This window comes from Rattus rattus, chromosome 3, assembly GCF_011064425.1.
Source record: "Rattus rattus isolate New Zealand chromosome 3, Rrattus_CSIRO_v1, whole genome shotgun sequence".
In the NCBI taxonomy this organism is placed as follows: Eukaryota; Metazoa; Chordata; class Mammalia; order Rodentia; family Muridae; genus Rattus; species Rattus rattus.
The window spans coordinates 41,389,274-41,414,515 of record NC_046156.1 but is presented as its reverse complement, the minus strand read 5'-3'; the positions used below and the strand labels follow the sequence as shown (position 1 = coordinate 41,414,515).

Here is a 25,242-nt window from a genome sequence, read left to right as displayed (position 1 = left end):
GAATTTATTGAGTATTTTTGCATTGATATTCCTAAGAGAAATTGGCTTGAAGTTCTCATTCTTTGTTGGATGTTTGTGTGGTTTAGGTAGAAGCATAATTATGGCTTCATAGAAGGAATTGGGCAGTGCCCTGTCTGTTTCTCTTTTGTGGAATAATTTGGTTAGTAGTGGTATGAGGTCTTCTATGAAGGTCTGATAGAATTCTGCACTAAACCCCTCTGTTCCTGGTCTTCTTTAGTTGGGAAACTTTTCATAACTGCTTCTATTTCTTTAGGAGTTTTGGGACTGTTTAGATGGTTTATCTGATCCTCATTTAACTTTGGAACCTGGTATCTGTCTAGAAAAATGTCCATTTCATCCAGATTTTCCACTTTTGTTGAATATAGGCTTTGGTAGTAGGATCTGAAGATTTTTTTTAATTTCTTCAGATTCTGTTGTTATGTCTCCCTTTTAATTTCTAATTTTGTTAATTTGGATCCACTCTGTGCCCTCTGGTTAGTCTGGCAAATGTTTTATATCTCTTGATGATTCTTTGTATAGTCCTTTTTGTTTCCACTTAGTTGATTTCAGTCATGAGTTTATTTCCTGTCTTCTACTCTCCTTGGGTGTATTTACATTTTTTTTGTTCTACAGTCTTCAGGTGTGCTGCCAAGCTGCTGATGTATCTTCTCTCTTGTTTCTTCTTGGAGGCACTTATAGCGATGAGTTTTCCTCTTAGCACTGCTTTCATTGTGACCCATAAATTTGGGAATGTCGTGCCTTCATTTTCATTAAATTCTAAAATGTCTTTAATTTCTTTCTTTATTTCTTCCTTGACTAAAGTATCATTGAGTACAGCGTTGTTCAACTTCCATGTATATGTGGGCTTTCTGTCATTTTTGTTGTTATTGAAAACCGGTCTTAGTCCGTGGTGATGTGATAAGATACTTGGGATTATTTTTATCTTCTTTTATCTGTTAAGGCCTGTTTTATGACCAATTATATGTCAATTTTTGAGAATGTACCATGAGGTGCTGGGAAGATGGTATATTCTTTTGTTTTAGGATGAAATGTTCTATAAATATCTGTTAAATCCATTTGGTTCATAACTTCTGTTAGTTTCTATATGTCTCCATTTAATTTCTGTATCCATGATCTGTCCACTGATGAGAGTGGGGTGTTGATAACTCCTACTATTATTGTATAAGGTGCAATGTGTGCTTTGAGCTTTAGTATGGTTTCTTTTATGAATGTAGGTGCCCTTGCATTTGGAACATAAAATATGTAGGATTGAGAGTTCATGATGGTGGATATTTCTTTTGATGAATATGAAGTGTTCTTCCTTATCGTTTATAATAACTTTTGGTTGATAATCAATTTTATTTGATATTAGAATGGCCACTCCAGCTTTTTTCTTCAGACCATTTGTTTGCAAAGTTGTTTTCCATCCTTTTACTCTGAGGTAGTTTCTATCATGAAACTCTGAGGTATGTTTCCTTTATACAGCAAAATGCTGGGTTCTCTTTAAGTATCCAGTCTATTATTCTAAGTGTTTTCATGAGGGAATTGAGTCCATTGGTGTTAAGAGATATTAAGTAACTGTGATTGTTGTTTTCTGTTATTTTTGGCTTTAGAGGTGGAATTATGTTTGTGTTTCTCTCTTCCTTTGGTTTCATTGCAAGGAGATTACTTTCTTGCTTTTTCTAGGGTATAGTTTCCCACCTTGTGTTGGAGTTTTCCATCTATTATCCTTTGTAGGGCTGGGTTTGTAGAAATATACTGTGTAAATTTTGTTTTGTCATGGAATATCTTGGTTTCTCCATCTATATTAATTGAGAGTTTTCTGGATATAGTAGCCTAGGCTGGCATTTGTGTTCTCTTAGGGTCTGTGTGACATCTGCCCAGGATCTTCTGGCTTTCATAGTCTCTGGTTAGAAGTCTGGTTTAATTCTGATAGATCTACCTCTATATGTTACTTGACATTGTTTCCTTACTGCTTTGTTTTGTGCATTTGGTGTTTTGGCTATTATGTTATGGGAGTAATTTCTATTCTGGTCCAATCTATTTGGAATTCTATAGGTTTCTTGTATGTTTATGAGCATCTCTTTCTTTAGGTTAGAGAAGTTATCTTCTATAATTTGGGTGAAGATATTTACTGGCCCTAAAGTCTTCACTCTCCTCTATACCTATTATCCTTAGGCTTGATATTCTCATTGTGTCCTGGATTTCCTGGATGTTTTGCATTAGGAGCCTTTTGTGTTTTACATTATCTTTGATGGTTGTGTCAATGTTTTCTTTGTTATCTTCTGCCCCTGAGATTCTCTCTTCTATCTCTTGTATTCTGTTGGTGATGCTTGGCATCTATGACTCCTGATCTCTTTCCTAGGTTTTCTATCTCCAAGGTTTTCTCCCTTTGTGCTTTCTCTCTTTCTTTCTTTCTTCCTTCCTTTCTTTCTTTCTTTCGTTGTTTTTTTTCTTGTCTCAAGTTTATTTGTAAAAACAGAATAGGACACTGGTCATCTGCACATAGTGTGTAGGTAGGTGTGTCACAGCCGTCCATCTGTCTTCACACTGGCAGGAACCTTTTCTATGGAGCCTTCACAGGGGCCTGGGCACCCTTGGGAGCCTGGACTGTAGCTGGAGCCTGGGCCTTAGCTGGAGTTTTGGCCTCTGCCTTTGTTTGAACCTTTGGCTCTGGTTGGCAAATCCTACAGTCCTTGGTCATATAGCTTTGAATATTCTTCCCAAGCTTGGGATGAGTGATGAAAGCCAGATGACTGATTTTGTGGCTGGGGCCCTTTGGCATCTTGGGCTTGATGGCCTGAGGCTTCACAAGGGTCTTGGTGGTCTCTGCTCTTGCACTCACTGCCTTTGCATTGTTGGCCTGTGACTTCTTCAGGTCTTTCTTCTTGTGCTCCTTGGCAAAGCACATGTTCCCCAGAAACTTAAGGATCAACCCCTTTAAAAGATTTGTATCTTTGTGACTGGGGTTTCTTGATGCCATTTCTGTGCCATTTGTGGAACTGGCTGTGTTGGTGTGGCTCTTAGACTTGGCCATATCTGCAAGGTAAGCTGCAGCCCCTGAACTGCAGGGGCCAGAGGAGCCCTTTGTGCTTTCTTTATTGTTTCTATTTTCATTTTTAAATCCTGGATAGTTTTGTTCAATTCCTTTCCCTGTTTGGTTGGGTGTTCCTGTAATTCATTAAGGGATTTTTGTGTTTCTTTTTTAATGGCTTCTACTTGATTACCTGTGTTGTCCTGGATTTTTAAAAAGGAGTTATTTATGTCCTTCTTAAAGTCCTCTATCATCGTCATGAGAAGTGATTTTTAAATCCACATCTTGCTTTTCCAGTGTGTTGGGATATCCAGTATTTGCTTTGGTGGAAGAACTGAGCTCTGATGATGCCAAGTAGTCTTGGCTTCTGTTGCTTAGGTCCCTAAGCTTTCCTCTTGCCATCAGGTTATCTCTGGTGTTAACTTGTCTTGCTATCTCTGACGGTGGTTTGACCCTCCTGTAGACCTGTTTTCATTCAGCTGGATCTGGGAACAGAGAGTTGCTCCTGAGTTTGTGTGTACTAAAGCCTCCAGGCTGGTCGCTTGGAGCAGAAGAGTTGCTCTTAACTCTGTTCTCAGGTGTGTCAACACTCCAGGTGAATGGCTTTCAGCTCTGGGCTCAGGAAGAAACCTGATCCTGCCTCTGTCTGCTCCTGGGTTCCTATATCCAGAGCACACTAGGCAGGTTCCTCTTAGGCCAGGAATTCGAGCAGAAATGGCGGTCTCCCCTGAGCTCTCAGGATTGTTTGAACTTCTGAAAGTCCAGCTCTCTTCCCCATGGGACTTGGCTACAGAGGGCTGTGGGAATGGTTCAGCTCTGGGCACACTGGCTGCAGTTTTGAACAAATAAAACTACCATCCTACAAACCATGGTTTAGGCTGAGATACTTTGCTTTTCAAAGATATAAGGAACTTGTAATTCAAATGATCGGTTTTATGTATATTCATTTTGCCAAGTCTTTGAAAAGTACATGAAAGAACAAGCAACTGTGATCATATAATCATACATCAATTAAAATATTTAAACTTATTTATTTAAAATGCCCAATATTCATTGTGTTTAGCAAAACACACATAGCCCCTTCAGGATGACTAAGAAACCACTATGGTCACCAAGTTAGCTTGGTGATGGCAGTACAGACTGTGATCACGATAGAGCTAGAACCTCTCAGATAATACCTCAAAAATCTTGTGCAAAATCCATTCACTAGCAGCAAATCTTAATGCCTTATATTTTTAAGAGCATACAGCAGAGTTGAACATCCCTTTAGAGATTCAACTTTAGTAACAACAGGGTTCTTATTCCATCATGTATGTCCTTTATTTCTGCATGTCTGTCTGTGCTAAGAAAAATAGTCATTGCATAAGTTTTATGTACAGACAAATTGTCATCTTAAAATCTTTTGCATTGGGGGCTAAAGAAATGGCTTTGAGGTCAAGATCACTTGCTGTTCTTGCAGAAGACACAACTTTGATTCCTAGGAACCAGATGGCTGCTCACAATCATCCATAATCATCTCTAGAACATGAGTTCTAGAGAATTCTGTCTCTTCTTTGGACTCTTTGCAGTACTCATTCATAAGTGCAGACAAACACTCATACACATAAAAATAAAATAAATGAATATAAAAGAAAACCTTTTGCCTTATGTACATTGTTGCAATGGAGGCTTTGTTAGCTCAAACAAACTATGTCAATTTAATAATAATCAAGTTTGTATTTTTCCTGCCCATAAAATTTAGAATGTGATTCTCTTTATTTTGAAATAGTCACTATAATTTTTCACTTGTTAATGACATTTGTGTTATCTATAAGTCCACTTGATGAAATCATTTTGAAAATGCTGACAATGGAAATTTGTGCAAAGCTTCTTTATCGTTTGATTATAACCAATGTTTGTAATTTGCCTCAGATACAAGAAAGTCTTGAATTGATGGTGTCTTACTGTCTTCCATCTAAATAGGATCCCCAGTAAAACATAAGTGCTGCACAATCCAGTCATATACCATATCTGGGTACCAGAAGGTGGGATAAACCCAGAAGTCCATCAACAGATGAATGAAAAAATATGGTATATATACACAATAGAATTATAGTCAACATGAAGACATCGTATTAATTCCAAAAAGGACAGATCAAAAACAAATGTTCCTCAATTCCTATTATATGGTACCCCAGATTTTAAATTACATATAATGCTATAAAATACATGTATATAATATAGATATATAACATGATAGAATTATGGGTAGTTTATTAAAATTGAATAATGATAGATAATGGAATATATGCTACATAAAATCAAAAGCAGGGTAGGTGTGGAAGAATCAGCCTAAGTAGAGCAAGGGATGGGGGACAGGAAGTGAGTAAAGAGTATGAATTACAGTAAAGTAAGAAGACACATGTATGAAGATTCGTAGCTCATTACTTTGTATGTTAGCTTATTAACTAAAACTGTTTTAAAGGTTGAAAAGACTAAAGGTTCTCAATTAGCTTTCCTGTATAGCAGTAAATGATGGTAATCAAAACAGTGGTGATAGGATGTGACTGTGACTCCAGAAATCAAGTTCCTGAAGTAGGAGAATTACAATGAGTTCAAGTCCTGATCTAGTTAGGGCCACATAATGACTTCCAGAAGAGCTGAAGCTACATAGTGAGACCCTGTATTAGAAAAAAATAAGTAAAAGAAAGAATCCATCACTGAACATTTACCCTATCTAGTTACAGCATCTTCAGTCAACAAATTCATCCTAAATCAGAACGTGTCTGTAAAAGGGTAAATATGGAGAGACTATTCCTCCAGACTTGTAAACTCCAAGAGCAGTTTCCACTTCCAGATGACTCTGAGATTTCCTAGCAAACTTTGGGTGAAGCAGTCTGGTTCAAGCACCAGCTTTGATTATAACCTATGTTTGCAATTTGCCTCTGATACAAGAAAGCCTTGAACTGAGGTTGACTTACTGTCCCCTATCCAAAGAGAACCTTCATTTTTAGAGACATGGCGGGGAGTGTTTCTGATCTTTCAGAGGCTAGTTCCTAACTCAAGCCTGGAGGGGGGGTTGGATAAAAAATAGTGTGATAAAAGTAAGGGCAAGGTTATTCATTTAGTTATGACACTGATCATTTTGGGGACAAATCTGTGTAACTCTTCTTTTTTATGTTCTACTCAGAGGACTAATTATTTCTGTAACAATGCAAATTCTTCTGAGCTCCTGGTGTGTGAAGGGTGGAACAGGGGGAATATACTTTTGTTTCTTTTTCAAAGAAACTGTTGGTTTGTTTGCTGTGGATAGAGTATGGCAGTAGAGCATATGTCAGGAGACAGCGTGTAATTATCAAGAATTCTAATCAGTTTGTGTGGCTTAAGAGAAAATGGAATTTGTCTGTGTGACTTTTCTCCATCCCCAAACCTTAGGAAGATATCGTCCTCTCTCTCTCTCTCTCTCTCTCTCTCTCTCTCTCTCTCTCTCTCTCTCTCTCTCTCTCTCTCTCTCTCTTCTCTCTCTCTCTCCTCCTCCCCTCCCCCTCCCCCTCTCTGTGCATGCATGTGTGCGGCGCATGCATGAGCTTTATGTATGTGGGCAACACACATATTTGGGTATTTATCAGTGCACACCACACATATTCATGAGAACACCAGAGGTTGAGAGCCAATGTCCTCCTCAGTTCTTCATATTATTTTATTTTTTAAAGGATATATTTTGTGCATAGCTATATATCATAAATTTCTTCATTTTCTTCCATTGTCTAAGGGATCTGTTATGATAGTAATAAATATGTGAGCTGTATTTCTTTTTATTATTCTTTTTTGAGCTAAATCCTAACCCCTTTTTTTTTTTTTTTTTTTTTTTTTTTGTCGGCTCCGTGAAACTGTAGTTTCTTAATATATGCAATAACATTTTTTTATTTATTTTTTTATTAACTTGAATATTTCTTATATACATTTCGAGTGTTATTCCTTTTCGGTTTCGGCAAACATCCCTTCCCCCCCTTCCTTATGGGTGTTCCCTCCCTCCCCCCATTGCCACCTCCCCCGACAGTCTAGTTCACTGGGGTTCAGTCTAGCAGGACCCAGGGCTTCCCCTTCCACTGGTGCTCTTACTAGGATATTCATTGCTACCTATGAGGTCAGAGTCAGGTCAGTCCATGTATAGTCTTTAGGTAGTGGCTTAGTCCTGGAAGCTCTGGTGGCTTGGCATTGTTGTACATATAGGGTCTCGAGCCCCTTCAAGCTCTTCCAGTTTTTTCTCTGATTCCTTCAACGGGGGTCCTATTCTCAGTTCAGAGGTTTGCTGCTGACATTCGCCTCTGTATTTGCTGTATTCTGGCTGTGTCTCTCAGGAGCGATCTACACTTCTGCACTTCTTTGCTTCATCCATCTTGTCTAATTGGGTGGCTGTATATATATGGGCCACATGTGGGGCAGGCTCTGAATGGATGTTCCTTCAGTCTCTGTTTTAATCTTTGCCTCTCTCTTCCCTGCCAAGGGTATTCTTGTTCCCCTTTTAAAGAAGGAGTGAAGCATTCACATTTTGATCATCCGTCTTGAGTTTCATTTGTTCTAGGCATCTAGGGTAATTCAGGCATTTGGGCTAATAGCCACTTATCAATGAGTGCATACCATGTATGTCTTTCTGTGATTGGGTTAGCTCACTCAGGATGATATTTTCAGTTCCAACCATTTGCCTACAAATTTCATAAACTCGTTGTTTTTGATAGCTGAGTAATATTCCATTGTGTAGATGTACCACATTTTCTGTATCCATTCATCTGTTGAAGGGCATCTGGGTTCTTTCCAGCTTCTGGCTATTATAAATAAGGCTGCGATGAACATAGTGGAGCACGTGTCTTTTTTATATGTTGGGGCATCTTTTGGGTATATGCCCAAGAGAGGTATAGCTGGATCCTCAGGCAGTTTAATGTCCAATTTTCTGAGGAACCTCCAGACTGATTTCCAGAATGGTTGTACCAGTCTGCAATCCCACCAACAATGGAGGAGTGTTCTCTTTTCCACATCCCAGCATTTGCTGTCACCTGAGTTTTTGATCTTAGCCATTCTCACTGGTGTGAGGTGAAATCTCAGGGTTGTTTTGATTTGCATTTCCTGATGACTAAAGATGTTGAACATTTCTTTAGGTGTTTCTCAGCCATTCGGCATTCCTCAGCTGTGAATTCTTTGTTTAGCTCTGAACCCCATTTTTAATAGGGTTATTTGTCTCCTGATCTGGTCTAACTTTTGAGTTCTTTGTATATTTTGGATATAAGGCCTCTATCTGTTGTAGGATTGGTAAAGATCTTTTCCCAATCTGTTGGTTGCCGTTTTGTCCTAACCACAGTGTCCTTTTGCCTTACAGAAGCTTTGTAGTTTTATGAGATCCCATTTGTCGATTCTTGATCTTAGAGCATAAGCCATTGGTGTTTTGTTCAGGAAATTTTTCCAGTGCCCATGTGTTCCAGATGCTTCCCTAGTTTTTCTTCTATTAGTTTGAGTGTGTCTGGTTTGATGTGGAGGTCCTTGATCCACTTGGACTTAAGCTTTGTACAGGGTGATAAGCATGGATCGATCTGCATTCTTCTACATGTTGACCTCCAGTTGAACCAGCACCATTTGCTGAAAATGCTATCTTTTTTCCATTGGATGGATTTGGCTCCTTTGTCAAAAATCAAGTGACCATAGGTGTGTGGATTCATTTCTGGGTCTTCAATTCTGTTCCATTGGTCTATCTGTCTGTCTCTGTACCAATACCATGCAGTTTTTATCACTATTGCTCTGTAATACTGCTTGAGTTCAGGGATAGTGATTCCCCCTGAAGCCCTTTTATTGTTGAGGATAGTTTAGCTATCCTGGGTTTTTGTTATTCAGATGAATTTGCAAATTGTTCTGTCTAACTCTTTGAAGAATTGGATTGGTATTTTGATGGGGATTGCATTGAATCTGTAGATCGCTTTTGGTAAAAATGGCCATTTTTACTATATTAATCCCCAATCCATGAGCATGGGAGATCTTTCCACCTTCTGAGGTCTTCAATTTCTTTCTTCAGTGTCTTGAAGTTCTTATTGTACAGATCTTTTACTTGCTTGGTTAAAGTCACACGAGGTATTTTTATATTATTTGGGTCTATTATGAAGGGTGTCGTTTCCCTAATTTCTTTCTCGGCTTGTTTCTCTTTTGTGTAGAGGAAGGCTACTGATTTATTTGAGTTAATTTTATACCCAGCCACTTTGCTGAAGTTGTTTATCAGCTTTAGTAGTTCTCTGGTGGAACTTTTGACATCACTTAAATATACTATCATATCATCTGCAAATAGTGATATTTTGACTTCTTCTTTTCCGATCTGTATCCCTTGATCTCCTTTTTGTTGTCTGATTGCTCTGGCTAGAACTTCAAGAACTATATTGAATAAGTAGGAGAGAGTGGGGCAGCCTTTGTCTAGTCCCTGATTTTAGTAACCCTTGCTTTTTATTATTAATCATTTTATTCCTTTACATTTCAAATGCTATCCCCCTTCCTGGTTTTCCCTCCACAAACTCCCTATTATCGCCCTCCCCTTTGCTTCTATGAGTGCACTCCTACACTTACTCAGCCACTCCAGCCTCATCACTCTAGCATCCTCCTATGCTGTGGCATTAAGCCTCCACAGGACAGGACCAAGGGCTGGCAGAGCCTCTCAGGGAACAGCCATACCAGGCTCTTGTCAGCAAGTGCCTTTTGGCATGAACAACAATGTCAAGGTTTGGTGTCTGCAGGTAGAATAGATCCCTTGGTGGGGCAGTCTCCGGGTGGCCTTTCCTTCAGTTTCTGCTCTGTTTTTTGTCCCTGTCTTTCCTTTGGATAGGAATTGCTTTGCACCTCATTTTTAAGCTAAAGTTTCTCACTGAACCAACTCACTGATTAAGTTTAGATGTCTGGCCAACAAAAACTGAGACTTACCCTTTTTCTACTCTCCACTTCCTACTACTGGGTTTGTAAACATTTATTACTGTGCCTGGATTTTTACATGGGTGCTGGCAATATGAACTCACACCAGAATTCCTTCAATACTTTACAGCCACGGTTCATTTTTGATTATCTGCCCTTTGTATAAAGATCTCTAATTTTTCAAACTTACAATGACAGTCTATATATACAGAAAACTTTAAAACCATTTTGAAGGTTTTAAAAGCTTCATACAAGTACGGCCAAAAATATTGGAAGTCAGCTGGCTAAAGTATCAGAAAAAGTATTTGAATTCAATTAGTGAAATTTGCATTGTGTAAGTTTACTCACATATGATTGCTCACATTCTGAAAATGTATGAGGCCATGGTTAACTACAGAGCTCACATCTGACTATAAGTTCATCTTTAAGGAGAGAAATAATGTAGAAATATTCACAGGGTACATTATTGTAACAAATTTTAAAAATAGCAATTTAGCCTCAAGACCTCCCAAACTTTCTATCATTTGAATTATATAGCAACAAACACAAGACTTATTTTGGTGTTAGATGGCCAGTAAGAATAAATATGGGGTAAGTTTCTCATTTGGGCTAGTTGATGCAATTCAGGGGAAGACATATTCTAGAGATGCATGACAGTCGGAAGCAGCCAATTTAAACACATGCGACCACAAAGGAATTCAGATGAGAATACACTGCTAGCTCAGAGAATAAGGAAAGACAAGTCAGCCATCCAACAGATCAATCATTGATTCTATAATAACAGCTCTTTGAAAAATTCTCTTTTGTTTTCTCTTGAAGATTCTTAACCACTTTGTCCTAGAGGTGCTATGATATTAATATGTGGATTTAAACACTTAGACAGTTCTATAACTCAAATTTCAAGTTCCGTGATGGATAGTGTCACCATCATATTCATACTAGATCTTTTTGTCAATGAACACGCATCAGTCAGAATTCCAAAGATGCCTGATGATTTATAACTGTGTCTCAGTGTTCCAATTTGCATGTTCCTTGAAAATCTATATCCGGGTATAACAATATTACAGATAAAAGTTATTTCTAATTATGCAAAATTGATGCAAAGCAATCTGGAGAGCAGAAACTGTCACTAATGCTTGACCTAATGTTAATCTATGTTTCTCAGCTGAATGGCTCTAATTCATTTACTTATTCACACTTTTCAATTACCTCATTCATATCACTGCTCTAAGCCATGCTTATCCATTCAGCTATAGAAAAGTGTCTTGAAGTGGGCTAGAAAGGATGTCAGAAGTAGTCAGAAAGACTTAGGTTAGTTTTTAGTTTCATTATTTTATATATTATTTTACTTTACACTTAATATAACAAAAAGAAACTTTAGGAAAAATGGAATTTGGGTCATAGAGGTTTTATAGACTTCTTCACAGAACGTTCCAAATCTTTCATTTCTTTGTAGACTTTCAATATGAAAGCTCTTCTTGATATAGGTCCTCTGGAGGCTTGATGCTCAGAGAAGGTGGATACTAGAGGGGTGAGGTGGGAGTGGGTGGATTGTGGGGAACACCCTCCTAGAGGCAAAGGAGAGGTATTTGTTGTGGGGAGACCACGGAGGGGAGACCAGGATGAGGGATAACATTTGAGATGCAAACAGATATGATTAATACAGAAAATATAAAGAAACCTTTATACTTGCATAATCCTTCCTGACCCTGGGCGCCAAGAACTCTCAAATATTCTCATCATGAGGAGATGACCTTGCATGATAATGTCCAACTTTCTATTAGAAAGAATTAAAAACACATTCCTGAGGTTCTGAGTATTTATTTTCCTGTACTGTTGCTTTGTGGAAATCCATTTGAAGTTTAACTAAACCTATAGGAAAACTTCTTTACATCTAACATGCTGACGCCACAATTATATCCTTCCTGATTCTATGTACTTTAAGAATTACCAAACTACCATAGGTACAAAGAGGCACTGCCTTCAAAAATCCTGGACTGATCAACAAGCCTTCTCAAGTGGCACTGAGGAAAAGAAAATTGGATTTCGTTATTGTTTTATGCCTACCATATTGTTCAGTACTCTCAGAACTTTCTCTGAACCCTTTTAGTATCTAACGTTGGCTAATCTATTACTTTATCTTGTTGCTTCATTTTTTTTTGAAGCATACAATTTATAGACTGTTTCTCTGGAAATAGAATTCCAACCTTCTCAGACATAAAAATAGAAATGTTGCTTTTGGGTAGTAAATAAATTTGCTTATTCATGAGAGTCATATCTGCTTTTAAAGCTTCACAGTACCATTCTCCAGGTCCTGGTTTAGAATAATGTTTGTTTTCCCCCCCTTTGACACCGCAGTACCAGGGCTTTATGGCACAACAGGGTATGCTTCGTTGGTGTGTTAATATCACAGTTTGAATGCAGTAAGCCATGAATTCAAAGGAGAGAAACTACAAAGGACCAAAAAGTGTATTACTGGTTGAATAAAGCACATCCTGAAGTGGTAATTCAAGTTTTATTTTGTCACTTTATTAATGATACTCATTACATTATAGGGTATTATATTACATAAAAAGAATCATATGCCCCCAACTGTAGATGGATAAGCCTGTAATTCCATCAAGGCACTCAGCAATGCTGCAAACTACCTGAACAAAGCCTGCATAGCTTGTTTATTAGTATCAAAACCTTGGATGGAATAATAGTTCTGATTTCATATACCTTGGGGATAAATTTTGTACTACAATGTGATTTTATATATGTCAGGTATACAAATTGAAATCGTGCAATAAAATAATCAATCATTGCCTTATAAGAAAATGACCACATATCTCTTTGGAGCCTCAAATCTCCCTACTTCTGGCCAGCAAAAATTACAAATGCCAGCGAGAAAAGAAGTAATCAGTTGCATGCATCCTGTCCACCTGAGAGAAGAGAAACTCTTTCCCCACACCGGCAATCCAAGTGGATCTGGAGCTACAGTTTTCTGCACTGTGAAGAGAGAACACCCAGGAGGGCACTGTGTCTTTGCGTGCTTGCTATGATGCTGCTGCCAAGGGGCCTTGCATAATTCTGAGGACCACAGAGATTTTTAACACATTTCCCATCAAATTTTCAGACAGCTTTACCGAGTTGAAAAGCAAACCACATCATCCATTAGCAAGAATTGAGAAATAAAAGCAACACCTTGCTATAGAGCAACCAATGGCAATACATGGGGAAAGTATGGAAATAAAAGCCAGCATTTATGGAGTATATATGATCCCCTTCAGTGGCCTAAGTGTTTTGTATGCATCATCTGCTTTAATCCTTTAACCCTGTGAGTAGGTGCTGTTAATAACAACACCTGCCAGAACACCAAAATATTGCACATTGAGTGTAGTGGTCCCCTGGCTAGTCTCGAACCCAGTGCCTGCACACAAATGTCAGAGACCACTTTCCTAACTCAGAATGCTCACCTTCACTGTTTACAACCAAGAAAAATAGAGTTTTCTCAGCCTTTCCATGAGTGGGGAGTTTTAACAAAGCAAGCCTACTGAACACATATGTATCCTTTTCTTGAAAACTTCTCTCTTGTTCATGAATGGTAGACAATATTCTATTCTAAGCACAAAGAATGTTGGGCTCTTTAGAGAAGCCACTTTTTGGTCTCAAGTAACTTACAGCAAAAAGTAAAGTCTATCATAACTCCTTCCTAGAGATGTTCAAACAGAAAAGAGAAATAAATTGAAGAGTATCTAGCATGCAGAAACTAAATCCAGGTGACTGGGATGAAGGTATGTGCTGGGAGTTTAAGGTCCTTCAGGGAAACAGACTAACAGGAGGGACAGGATATAACAAAACATCTCTGACACAGAACATGTCAAAAATGGGTTGAAGACAGATGCACCTTTATTTAAGACAACTCTTGTAAGCACAGCCTATACACTTTTAGGAATACTCCATAGCACATATAATCTCTTTCCTTGGCCTGAGAAATTTATCCTCTTACCTAAACACACACACACAGACACACACACACACACACACACACACACACACACACACACACACACATATATATATATATATATTTATACATATATATGTACACTAAATAAATATATATTAAGATAATTCAATAAGGTGATGTATATTTCTAGTGTCTGTAGAACATGAAATACGCTTAGCAGTATAAAGAGACAGACTATTACCTTTCATGATCACTCTTTAGTCTGTAACCATCCTAGCTGTTTTGTTGTGTTATAATGTATGTGGTAATTCTGAAAACTATTACCACAACAAGGAATCAATACTGAATACTAAGAAAGAAACCATGTATGTCTATCATTGGTTCTACATAGCAGAAAGCTCCCTTTGATATGTTCTTTGTTTTGACTAGTTAAGATTTGTAATATAGGACTCTGAGCTGTGGCTTTCTGATAGCTATTACTTCTTATGAGATCATAATCTCATCTTGGAAGGAAAAAAGAAAAGAATGAGGAAGAAAAGAGGTCAGCAAAACAGAAATGTAAATACATTTTTCTAAATCAAGATATAGATATATATAGATGATATATAGATATAGATATAGATAAGATACAGATATAGATAAGATATAGATATAGATGAGATATAGATAGATATAGATATAGGTATAGATATAGATATAGATATAAAGTCAGTACTGTACAGCAGAGTCAGAAAAATATGAGTCAAACTTTCTGAATGCCACATCTAACAGAGAGATAGTTGGATTTTTTCAGCTTTATATTTTATCTAGCATATTAAATTCCCTAATGTTGTTATACTTTGTATATACCAATATGTAAAATTATGAGACATTTTATATTTTATGCCATGTCTTTGAAATGTCATATCTTGATTTCAGACTAGCTGCATTTATGATATAAAACAGGGTATAAATGTAACTTTTATTTCCTCAGATGAAATGTATACCTAAGCTTCATGTATACACTACTTGGGCTGAGCCCAAAGTGTTTCTCTGTTCTAACTATTCCCAGGTCTGCGCCTGGAAGCTTCCAGCCTCTGTACAGTCTATTTGTTCAAGCTGACTGATTCAAACTGGCTTTTCTTGACTTCTCAATACATTGCTCTGTTTGACCTCAAACTAACTCTGGCAATCAGCTCTTATCTTCCAGCTCTTCATTCTTTGGCTTGTTGTGTCTTCTCCTGTGTCTAGTTAATTCTCTTTGAAGTCTGTCTCTGTAATACTGTCCCAGTAAAACTGCCTTCTTTCTTTCTATCTATCTATCTATCTATCTATCTATCTATCTATCTATCTATCTATCTATCTATCTATCGTATGTACGTATTTCTGACGTGCTCTGTTAAGTTACCTCTCTTTCCCGTCCAGTTGGATTCATAATGTCACATCTTTTTTCTGATTGTCTGACCCTCAGTTAGACTTGGTTTTCAAACATGGCCGCTTCCTTCTACAAACTAACATTACCTTCATTGTTTAGGATTGGAGGTATGTCATTCCTGCCAATCACAAAGACCTAGACAGTCTTTGGATATGATCGCTTGCTAAAGCAGCCATGTTTCTGTATTACAATTCCACTCCAATAGACAGAGTATATAGTGACCTTCACATTGGAGAGCATGGATATAGATGACAGAAGCTTGTCCAATACCTTTTCCCAGTGGTTTCTGGTTACATTTACTTAGAGCAAAGCTCTTGTCTCAACTTGTAATTTACAATACTAGCACATCCAACTTGTTCCAGTTCTCTACATTTAGAAGAGCATTACCAATGAAGTGGCCCCTAACACCAGCAGGTTATTAGCATTCAATTAGAGAAAGTCTCAAAACTCTAGAAGGAAATTTAAACAAAGTAAAATTCTAAATCCAGGGACCATACAACTCCTTTCCATCAGGAAGGTCTTCTAGATCTCTCCCATCAGGAAAGATGAAGTCTATGGTTCCCTTCTGTTAAACCAATCCATTTCTAGAGAATAACATCTTATGTAGTGTAATACTGCACTGTGGCATCTCAGTATAGGAGTCCTGTGACGGCATAAGACAGCATGTACCTGTGAGTTAGCTCACAAAAAGTAGCTACTTTAATAATGAACCTTTCTTAAGGCAGGAGACGGAGATAGTGAGCTCCAGTATCTTGTGCAATGTATCCAGAGTAGCAATATATGCTGTTCTAGATTCAAAGCATGCTGTTGTGATCTCACTAACCAGAGCATCATGAAGGCTCCTTATCTAGTTTCAGGATATGAATTAAGTAAGTCTTAGATTCTTCATTCCATAAGCATGTTCATAAGTTAACTCTTAAAATAAAAAAGTTGTTTAAAAACAACAACAAAAATATAAGTGCATCATGTCACCACACCTCTTATACTTAAGAGCACAGTTGTTATATTCAGATGTTTGGCAGATAAATTAAGAGCTCCATAAAAGTAAAAGGAAAGATGGCGGAGTGAAGAGCCTTTTGTTGCTTTCGAAAACTTCAGTCTTTTCTTGTCAGCTCGCATCCCTTTTCTGTACTTACAGTACATTATTTTGAGCTCCAGTCAGGACAATTCCAAAGCCATAAGGATCTGACAATCAACCCTGTGGAAAATGCTACAGGCATGACAAAATGGACTGCAGGGTGAGTGGAGAGTCAATGATAGATTGTCACCCACAGGGTAATCACCAAGATCCTGCAAAAATCACACTCACTGATGCACTGTCTCTCAGCCAGCCAGGCTCATTCTTTCCCTCTACCTTGTCCCAAATACTCTAATGTAAATATCTGCAACAAGAAGTGAGGTTTTTAGTGAAAACATCCAGCTAATGTTTAAGAGTCTTTGTACCTACTCTATACTGCTCTTGTTCTCCAAAGTCATCCATGGGATTCAGCAATCAGAAAAGGAGTGAGCTCTAACATTAGATTTGTGTCATGGTACTAATTAGTTACTAATACTGTGAAGTTATGTGTTATCATTGAAATATTCAAAACCTGTCTCTCTACATATACATTTATCTGCTAAATATAAAGAACAATACTACTGGACCTATCTGCATAATCATGGCATTCTGTCCTTGCATATTAAGGTGGAAAGCAATACAATAAAAGTCACGCAAAACCTGGATTTTAAAGCCAATGAAGAGTTTACTGTAACTCCTAGTATTATTCTACTTCTGTCTCTATAGATGCAAAGTTCCTTTTGGAGAGGGCCTAACATAAGTAAAGATGAAGAAAACATTCTGTCTTATAGCTCTGGTCCAAATCCAAAGAGAGTACTAATGTCTGATACAGCATTACAGCAAACCAAGTCTCCTTTCTCTTCAGGTCTCTGGATCCATAATTTTGGTCTAAATCTAACCTAGAGGTGTTGAGTCACATTGGGCAGCCCACATGAGCCCATGGACCACAACTTTTTCTGATTTTATTATACTCAAAATGGCAAGGCAGGGAGTTTGTGGCCATACCTGAGCTGGATCAGAAGCCAGAGTCATGCCCTACCCTCTCCTGCTTTGGTGAGTCATTGGAATAGAGTGGTCATTTAGAGAATTGAGCCTTCCCCTGCCAACCAAAGGATCTGTGAAGATGTTAGGCTCTTTGCCTTTTCTCTAAACAACTTTGCACAGTCCTAGCTCTTGATTCATAGGAAAAAAGTTTAGGTTCCTTCTCCTCTGCGTGCTAAAATTTTTTCAGCTTTTAAATTCCCATGCTATTAGACAGCCATACAGACATTTGCAGTGCAGTGTTCCTCAAAAGAGCACACAGACTTCTAAGTGTCTTGCAGAAAACTGAAAAAAACATTATGTTGAATTCATGTAAATATTCTAGTTGGGGCATTATAAAAATGCACACCATTTTTTCTATCTCTAGCTTCCCTAGTATTCTACATATGTCAATTATATAGCCACTTAAAGCAAACCATTAAATTTCAAAATTCCACAAATAAATTAAAAAGTTCAATGTTTAAATTAATAAATTACTAGTGGTGGTGTCAATTCCAGCATTTTGAATGTAATGGCAGGACAACCATTGTATGTCTTGGTTGGCTGATTGGTTGGTTTTATTTGTTTATTTATTTTTATGTTTTTGCTACAGGGAGCTAATTAAATATGCTGTGGCAAAACATAAAAAGAGCTCAAGTTCAGCCTGGACTAAATGAAAGCCTGTTTCAAAAAATTAACAACTAAAAAAAAATAGATACATTAAACAAGTATTGATCAAGAACCATCTATAAACTGCCAATTGAAAATTAGCATCAGTATTTTCATTAAGTTTCCTACATACTGGAGTAAATAGTTTCTAGGGTACCAATCAGATGAGTTAAGTGTCAAATGAAGGGTATTTGGGTAGCTTTCTTTAAGTGTTTTACAGTGAGTGTGAACTTGGATAATTATCATAGTTTAACAGGTGACTGCAGGTCAGAAAGCCAACCAATCAAAAACATTCAACCAAGGGTCCCCTCACGGCACAACTCCACTTTCAATGGACCACTTGCTTTTCCAATTCCTTTTAAAATAACCGAGAGCACCAAACATGATGTCTCCTGGTTTCCAGTCATAAAACCACACACTGGCTATGGAGTCACATCAATTACCCACTCACCCCTGCTTCAATCCCAGAAAGTGTAGTATCTGTACCACTGACAAGCATGACATGTATCCTTCCTGCTTAAGTGTGTCAAACACATTTAAGTCACGCATCCCTTCTCTCTAATTCTCCCCTTCCCCCCAGTTTATAAAAATATTCAAGTCTTGAAATAAAAATGTAAGAAAATCTCTCCTATCTCAGTTCTGACTATTCACATACTCCTAAATTTAGCCCAGGTCCATGAAAGTTCAGCCTACATCTGCCTACTGTCTTAGTTCCCTACTGAAGCCACTTTCTATCTTCCCAATATGGCTGAAGATGCTGTCCCAGGTTTACCAACAAGCCAGAGATTCCTCAGTGCTGTTGTCATCAGACCATCCTTTTCTTGTGAGATCTCTACCTCTATCATCATTGCTTGGGATTCTCTTTCTGTGATATTCTAGTCTCCTGCTGCCTCCACTCCTGAGACTATCATGCTTCTCTCTATGCCTCTGTGTGGTTTTCTTCTCGGACACCTTTCTTCCATCTGTCATTTAAATGTCGATGTTCCCCAGGGTTTTGGCTGTGCTTCTAGCTGCCTAGCCTCCCCTTGCTCCTGACTGTTTTCTAAACTCCAGACTTCCAGTTGCATCTGTGAGCTCTACAACACCTTTCAACAACTACTTTTATTTACTGACTAAATTAGCCAGAGTCTGTTGCTGTTGCTAGGAACAGAGAAAGGAGGATATTTGGCTTAAGTGCAAATCGGGTAAAAATAGAACAGGGGATGCAGTTGTACATGAGAAAAATGTAAGTGAACTGGATTCACCATAATAACCAACAGTGGACAAGATAGCAGAGCAGTAAGCACCGCCATGGACACTCAGATGCAGGAATACCATACACCCACTCTCCAGTGGGTCCTAGTGCATTCCCAACTTAGGGCCTCAGAGTTAAACAAGTATGCACTCAAAAACACATGTACTGGATTCTCTGAGTTATCATGCTAATCTATAGGAGTGCAAAGCTAAGGAGGAGCATGCTGATATTATGACATTCACAGCAAGGGAAATAAAACATTTACATCTTTGAGTGAGAATACACTAGTAAGAAAAAAAAGAAAGAAAAGCAACATTGCTGAAGCTTCCTTGAGAAATATTTGTAGAGCATGTCGATGTGATAAGTTGACCAGAAGAATGGAAAGGAGACTGTTCTCAGTTAATGATATTCAGCAGATAATGAAGCAAGATGTGGTTGAATGAATGGGGCAGAGGAGGCCATGGGGACCCAAGATAAGACTGAGGAGGGACATTGGTATCTCATGAAGAAGGATCCGTTCAAAGTCAAACCTTCAGCCTTCATACTTTTTATACATCCAAAGACGTAGGCACTATCTTGTGCTGGTCAAAAGAAGAAAATGGACTTGTTCTTAACTATAAAGAAATATAATCAATATGGAGTAGAACCAGCACAACTGAAGAACATCTTTTAAAAGTCCAGGCATTCGAATGCTTTCCAACATGTTCACATGATTCAGGAACACATTACTGATGGTTTGCCCAGCTCTAGCAAAGTGGAGAACATTTTGTGAAGGAGCTAACTTCTGAGTCTCGAGGTGCTGTGCAAACAGGTCTAGAAAAATCTCCTCTGAATTATTGGGGTAGGAATTTAGGCTACATATACTTATTCATATCATTTTACTACATTAGTTTCATTGCTGACTTATTTGTGTTCTTCTGAGCACATTTCCCACTGAAACCATAGTTCCTTAAGCACTCTGATAAAGACACAGAAAATGGCTCCCTTGAGGCATGAAGATAAGAACACAAAGTAAATCATGCTCTATTCATGGAGCATAGGTAACTAACTCCCTTTGCTAAATGGACAAATAATTAAATTTCTAGTTGGGCTACAGGAGCAATCATTGGGATATGTGGATTTTGTAGATTTTTTTACTGGCTCCACAAGTGATGTACAAAAACCAAAACAAACAAACAAACAAGCCTCAATAATGATTACAGCAGTCTGCATCCATTTTCAGCCATAAGATCCAAAATGTCCACCCACAAAGAAATGCTACTGTGCCTTCCACAGGGGCCTCCAACTCTCTGGAGCTCTTTCCAACTTTACCTTTTAAAAATCTGTCCTAGCTCTGCTCACTCCTGGTCTTTTATTTCCAACTTAATTTTATTTTTGAATACTAGACAACTGTGAAGCTACTGACTTAAGTTAGCTTCTGACAGTCTTAGCGTATATAGGACCTCAGGTAAAGCTCACGAAGATGGAGAGAGGCTCCCATGTCTTAAGGAATCCATATGACTGGTAAAGCTCATCCGTTTTTGTCTCCCATAAGGAAGGTTTCTTCCAGCTTCAGACAGGAATCCAGACTGCTAACATGGTTTAGAGCAGATCCCTCTCCGCTGATTAAGCTAATCAATTCTTCCTCTCCTGCTATTTTCCAGAATTCCGTGTTCAAAGAAATTAAAAATCCATATAATGGCATATAATCATAAGGTTTCTTACACCACGTTTCTTTAACCCATTCAAATATATAGCTAATGCTCACTTTGTGCCTTCATTTGCAGCCTACGCAGCCTATACTATTCTGTATTTTCAAAGCTGGAGCATTTAGTCACTCATTTTTAGTTTTGTTTTTCTTTTTCTAAGGTTGCCGTTAAATTAAATGAATACAGTAATTCCAAACCCAAATTAACTATGAATTCTGATTTTTATAAACTTACGCTTTGAACCTTGAAACTCGAGGTTTGGTTTAAATAACCATGTGAGTTGATCCTCCTCAACTGTGTGACTGTCTTGTCTGAGCCTCTGCCAGTCATTCATTCCCTCTAGCCAGCTCCTTTTCCTGAGTGGACAGTTCAAAGCTTCTCTCTGTTCAATACAGGAGTCAAAAGTCTTCCCAGATGATTGTCTCATAAAATGTAAAAGCAAACATTAGAAGATTCTCTTTTTCACTTCACTTATCTTTATTAATCTTTGCATTTTGACCAACAATGTGGCTTTAATGTATCCTTCTATCATTATGGCTCATGTATCTTAAACTAGCATTTTCCCTGAAATTAAGAAATGTTCCTGTGATTTCCCCATTTCCATGCAGATCACTTAATACACACACACACACACACACACACACACACACACACACACACGCACACACACACACCACATGCATACACACACACACACACACACACACACAAATACGTTTGAGGACATAAGGAAACAGTTAAGGAGGTTTAAACTTGTTTAGGAAGACAAACATAAAGTCTTGAACTAGAAAATATTAACGACAAATACTAATAGCAGGGAGGTTGAAGGAATCGGTCTAGTGGCTGATATTCACATGCTTGACCTGAAGCACATAATCGCTGCTTCAAACACTGAGCAACCCAGCTGAAAGCACAGAGGCTGATTGCTCCAGATACTCTCTTTTCTGAGGAATGAATGCTCACTGTCTGCTTTGTGAGTCAGAAACTTCAGGTTCAAGGTCATGTGGTGGTGTGTCTGATCAGCCAGAACATGATTAGATACCGCTTTCCAGATCTTTGGGAAAAGTTTCTCAGGAAGGTAAGCCTTTGGCATTTTTATTACATGGTTTCTACCATACCACTGGGAGATTAGATCTTGGAGGGAAAAAAAATAAGCTTTATACTCAGGCTATGGGTTTCTGAACAAGAAGATCAATCTTTTTTTCTCTCAATTTTTATTAAATAGATTTTTCAGTTTCTGTCCCCCTTGTTATCTTTCTTACCTTTCCTCACTTTGAATATATCTCAGTTTTGTAGCTCTTCAATATTTAAGCCACCCACAAATTAAATACAAATGTAGATCTAAACATGAACTCCAGCAAAACGCCCAAGACAAAGATAAGGCGAGAACAAATCTACAAACTCCATGACACAAACACTCAAGTTTGGTCTTTATTTTCTTTGAATTTTTGTTTAATCAAATATCCAGAGCACTGCAAATTGCAGCAAAATCCATACCTAGTAAGACACGTGTAGTTTCTATTCATCTTGTGGGTTGGTTTTGTTTCCGCTCGTTCTTCATTTGTTTGTCTGGGTTTTCTGTCTGTTTTGCTTTCTTCCACTGCTTTGCGTTTATCTTTTGAGAGAAGGTTTCCCTATGTATTCCAGGTTGACTTCAAACCCCCGGTCCTCCACTGACATATCTGTCTGGCCGTCATTACAATGTGTGTCATCACACCGAGCCACGATTTATTCTTTATTGACAGGACTGGTAAATGAACTATCACAAAACAAGAAGAACGGATCTTTTTACTTGTTTTTTTTCTTATTAATAAATCAAGGGTGGAAAATTAGAAGAAAAAGATGGCGGCACGTGTCCTCAGGGAAGTGGGAGAGCCATTGCAACAGCTGCTTGGAAGCATCGGTCCCAACAGATAATGACTGAGACCACAAGATCTAATGATCGATAGCTTCACCCACCGGCATAAAATGCCAGGGAAAGGGTGCAACCCACGCAGAGTGTAGACAGAGGTACTACCCCAGGGTATTCACCAGAAATTATTTGCCCCAAATTTATTACTTTGAAACCAACAGGTGTCAACTAATTCATAACTTCAGAGGGGAATCCAGAACTGCTGGCACAAAGCCTTATACCTTCATATTCAACAATTTGTCCCAACCGGGGTCTCCCGCTGCTTCAGAGCTTGGCATGCCAGACAACAGCTCAGTAGCAAAAGGCTTCTTCAAACTGCTTTTTTTTCTCCTGCAGTTAAATCTGAGCTGTAACATTTGGCAGGTTTCCTTGCTAACATTTGGCAATAATTGTTTATCAAATGCTAACAAGGAATGCTGCCAAATGTAACAGCTCCGACTGAACCATCGAACATATAATATCGAGGCGAAAGTCTACAGACATGTGCTCTATCCTTTCTGACAAAACCTAGAATAAAATCCTGTGCCCTCGGTCATCTGACTCTGGCAGACCACAGCAGGGAGGCCAGAAGAACAGATTCCTTTCTTCTGCGCAGCACATTCTATGCATGGATTTCTAATGGGAAAGGAGCGGGTAGTGGTTATGAACTCAGGCAGACATCTGTAGCAGGCTAGGGACCCCATGCATGGTAACTTCCTCGATCTGGATGCAAATTTTGGAAGATGCACAGGAAAAGCAAAGCTGGGTCACCTTTGATGGGCAAGTCATTTTCAGTCCTCCTGGCCTCCTTTTCTATTATATCAAACCCCCTCGAACACCTCATTCTATGTTCACTTGGTCCCTTTTTATCTTCTTGTTCTCCATTTAGCCTCGACAATCCTTCCTAAGCCAAATCTTTAAAGGACTCAAAAGTTCCACCTCCTTTGAAAAAGATTTTTTTTTGTTTGTTTGCCTTTTTGTAACTACACCTTGACAATGATTATTTTCTATTTCTCAGATTAGTTTTTTTTTCCATCTTATTGCCCGGAGTTGTTTTGGCATTTGGTGCTATTCCTTACCACATGCAGGAAGCTGAGAGTCTTGATTTTTTTTTACAAGGCTTTTGAAAAGCAGCCTCTGGCTGTATAACTCTCCCAAATCTTCTGACATCGAGCTATAAAAAAAAATCCTCTACTTAATGACCGAGTGGAAACTTGGTAGGTGTTATAAGTCAGAGAACAGGAGATCATCAACGTGTTTGAAAGTACTCGCACCCTGGTATCTAATAGGCTCACTCTAACTCAGACCTAGGTAAGGACCCTCCCCAGGTAACTTTAGCACATGCTTACTAGCGTCCATTGCCTTAACCACTCGGCCACCTCTTCCCTACCCATGTTTACTAAATTTAGCTCGTTAGCCATATCTGAAAAGAAACAAATATCACTTCTTCAGAAGAATTCTGATTCAAATGCATAAACATGGGCCCCTATCCTTTTGAATTTGAGCTCTTTTCTATATTCTTTGGAATGCAGAAACAAGGACACTGCTATATTCACCTCTTCTGAGAAGTCACACAAATATATTAAAATAAAAAAAAACCTCAGTATTAGTTGAGAGATTAAACCAGCTACAATTTCATTCTTGTGCTTATGAAAACAAATTTTCACTTGAAATCCTGAGAATATATTCTGTTTTATAAAAATGGCACAAAAGGGGTTGGGGATTTAGCTCAGTGGTAGAGCGCTTGCCTAGCAAGCGCAAGGCCCTGGGTTCGGTCCCCAGCTCCGAAAAAAAAAGAAAAGAAAAAAAGAAAAAAATGGCACAAAAATTCTAGACACATGAACCAGTCACACATATACTGTACACCAAAGGACTTGGAGATCAGCTTGGAGCAGACAAGAAAAAACATTAGAACCAGAGGAATGTGTGTTCATCTCTCTAGTTTAGGTCTAACACAAAAACAGCACATCTCAGTCCTGGATTACCAGTATTGTCAATTTTCCATGTCATAACTGAGTAAGAGATCATTTTACTAGGTTCTCAGTTATTCAGATCCCTGCATAAGGGAAATAAGGGTAATTTATGCTTTCCTTGATCTAGGTCAAAGGCTCCTGTCAGATTCTCTTCACATGTATGAGCAGTGTGTTTCTTTATTTAGGAAACCAAGTAAGAAGAGCTCTAAGAAGGTAGGAGTCATCTAAGGACGGGTGATGATAACTTTTAAATTTTAAGGATTTTAGTTAACTGTCTACATAGTTCTGTCCCAAACCTGAATCATGACTAGCAATAAAATTTGATTCCATTTACCTGCATAAGGAGAGAAAACTTATGTAGTTTACCTTGGGATTTGCTAAACCATTATTAG

The 25,242-nt window shown here is 38.3% G+C and overlaps 1 protein-coding gene across 1 annotated transcript; it reads right to left on the bottom strand.

Annotated features, from left to right (window-relative positions):
• Positions 1-2,566: 2,566 nt before the first annotated feature.
• LOC116895758 (60S ribosomal protein L29-like) lies at positions 2,567-3,037 on the bottom strand. Its single transcript, XM_032896922.1, has one exon. It carries the CDS (start codon positions 3,035-3,037, stop codon positions 2,567-2,569), a length of 471 nt encoding a protein of 156 aa, XP_032752813.1.
• Positions 3,038-25,242: the final 22,205 nt, after the last annotated feature.

Excerpts from the sequence above, each read along its gene's own strand:
- LOC116895758 (XM_032896922.1), bottom strand. The coding sequence starts at position 3,037 with ATGGCCAAGTCTAAGAGCCACACCAACACAGCCAGTTCCACAAATGGC.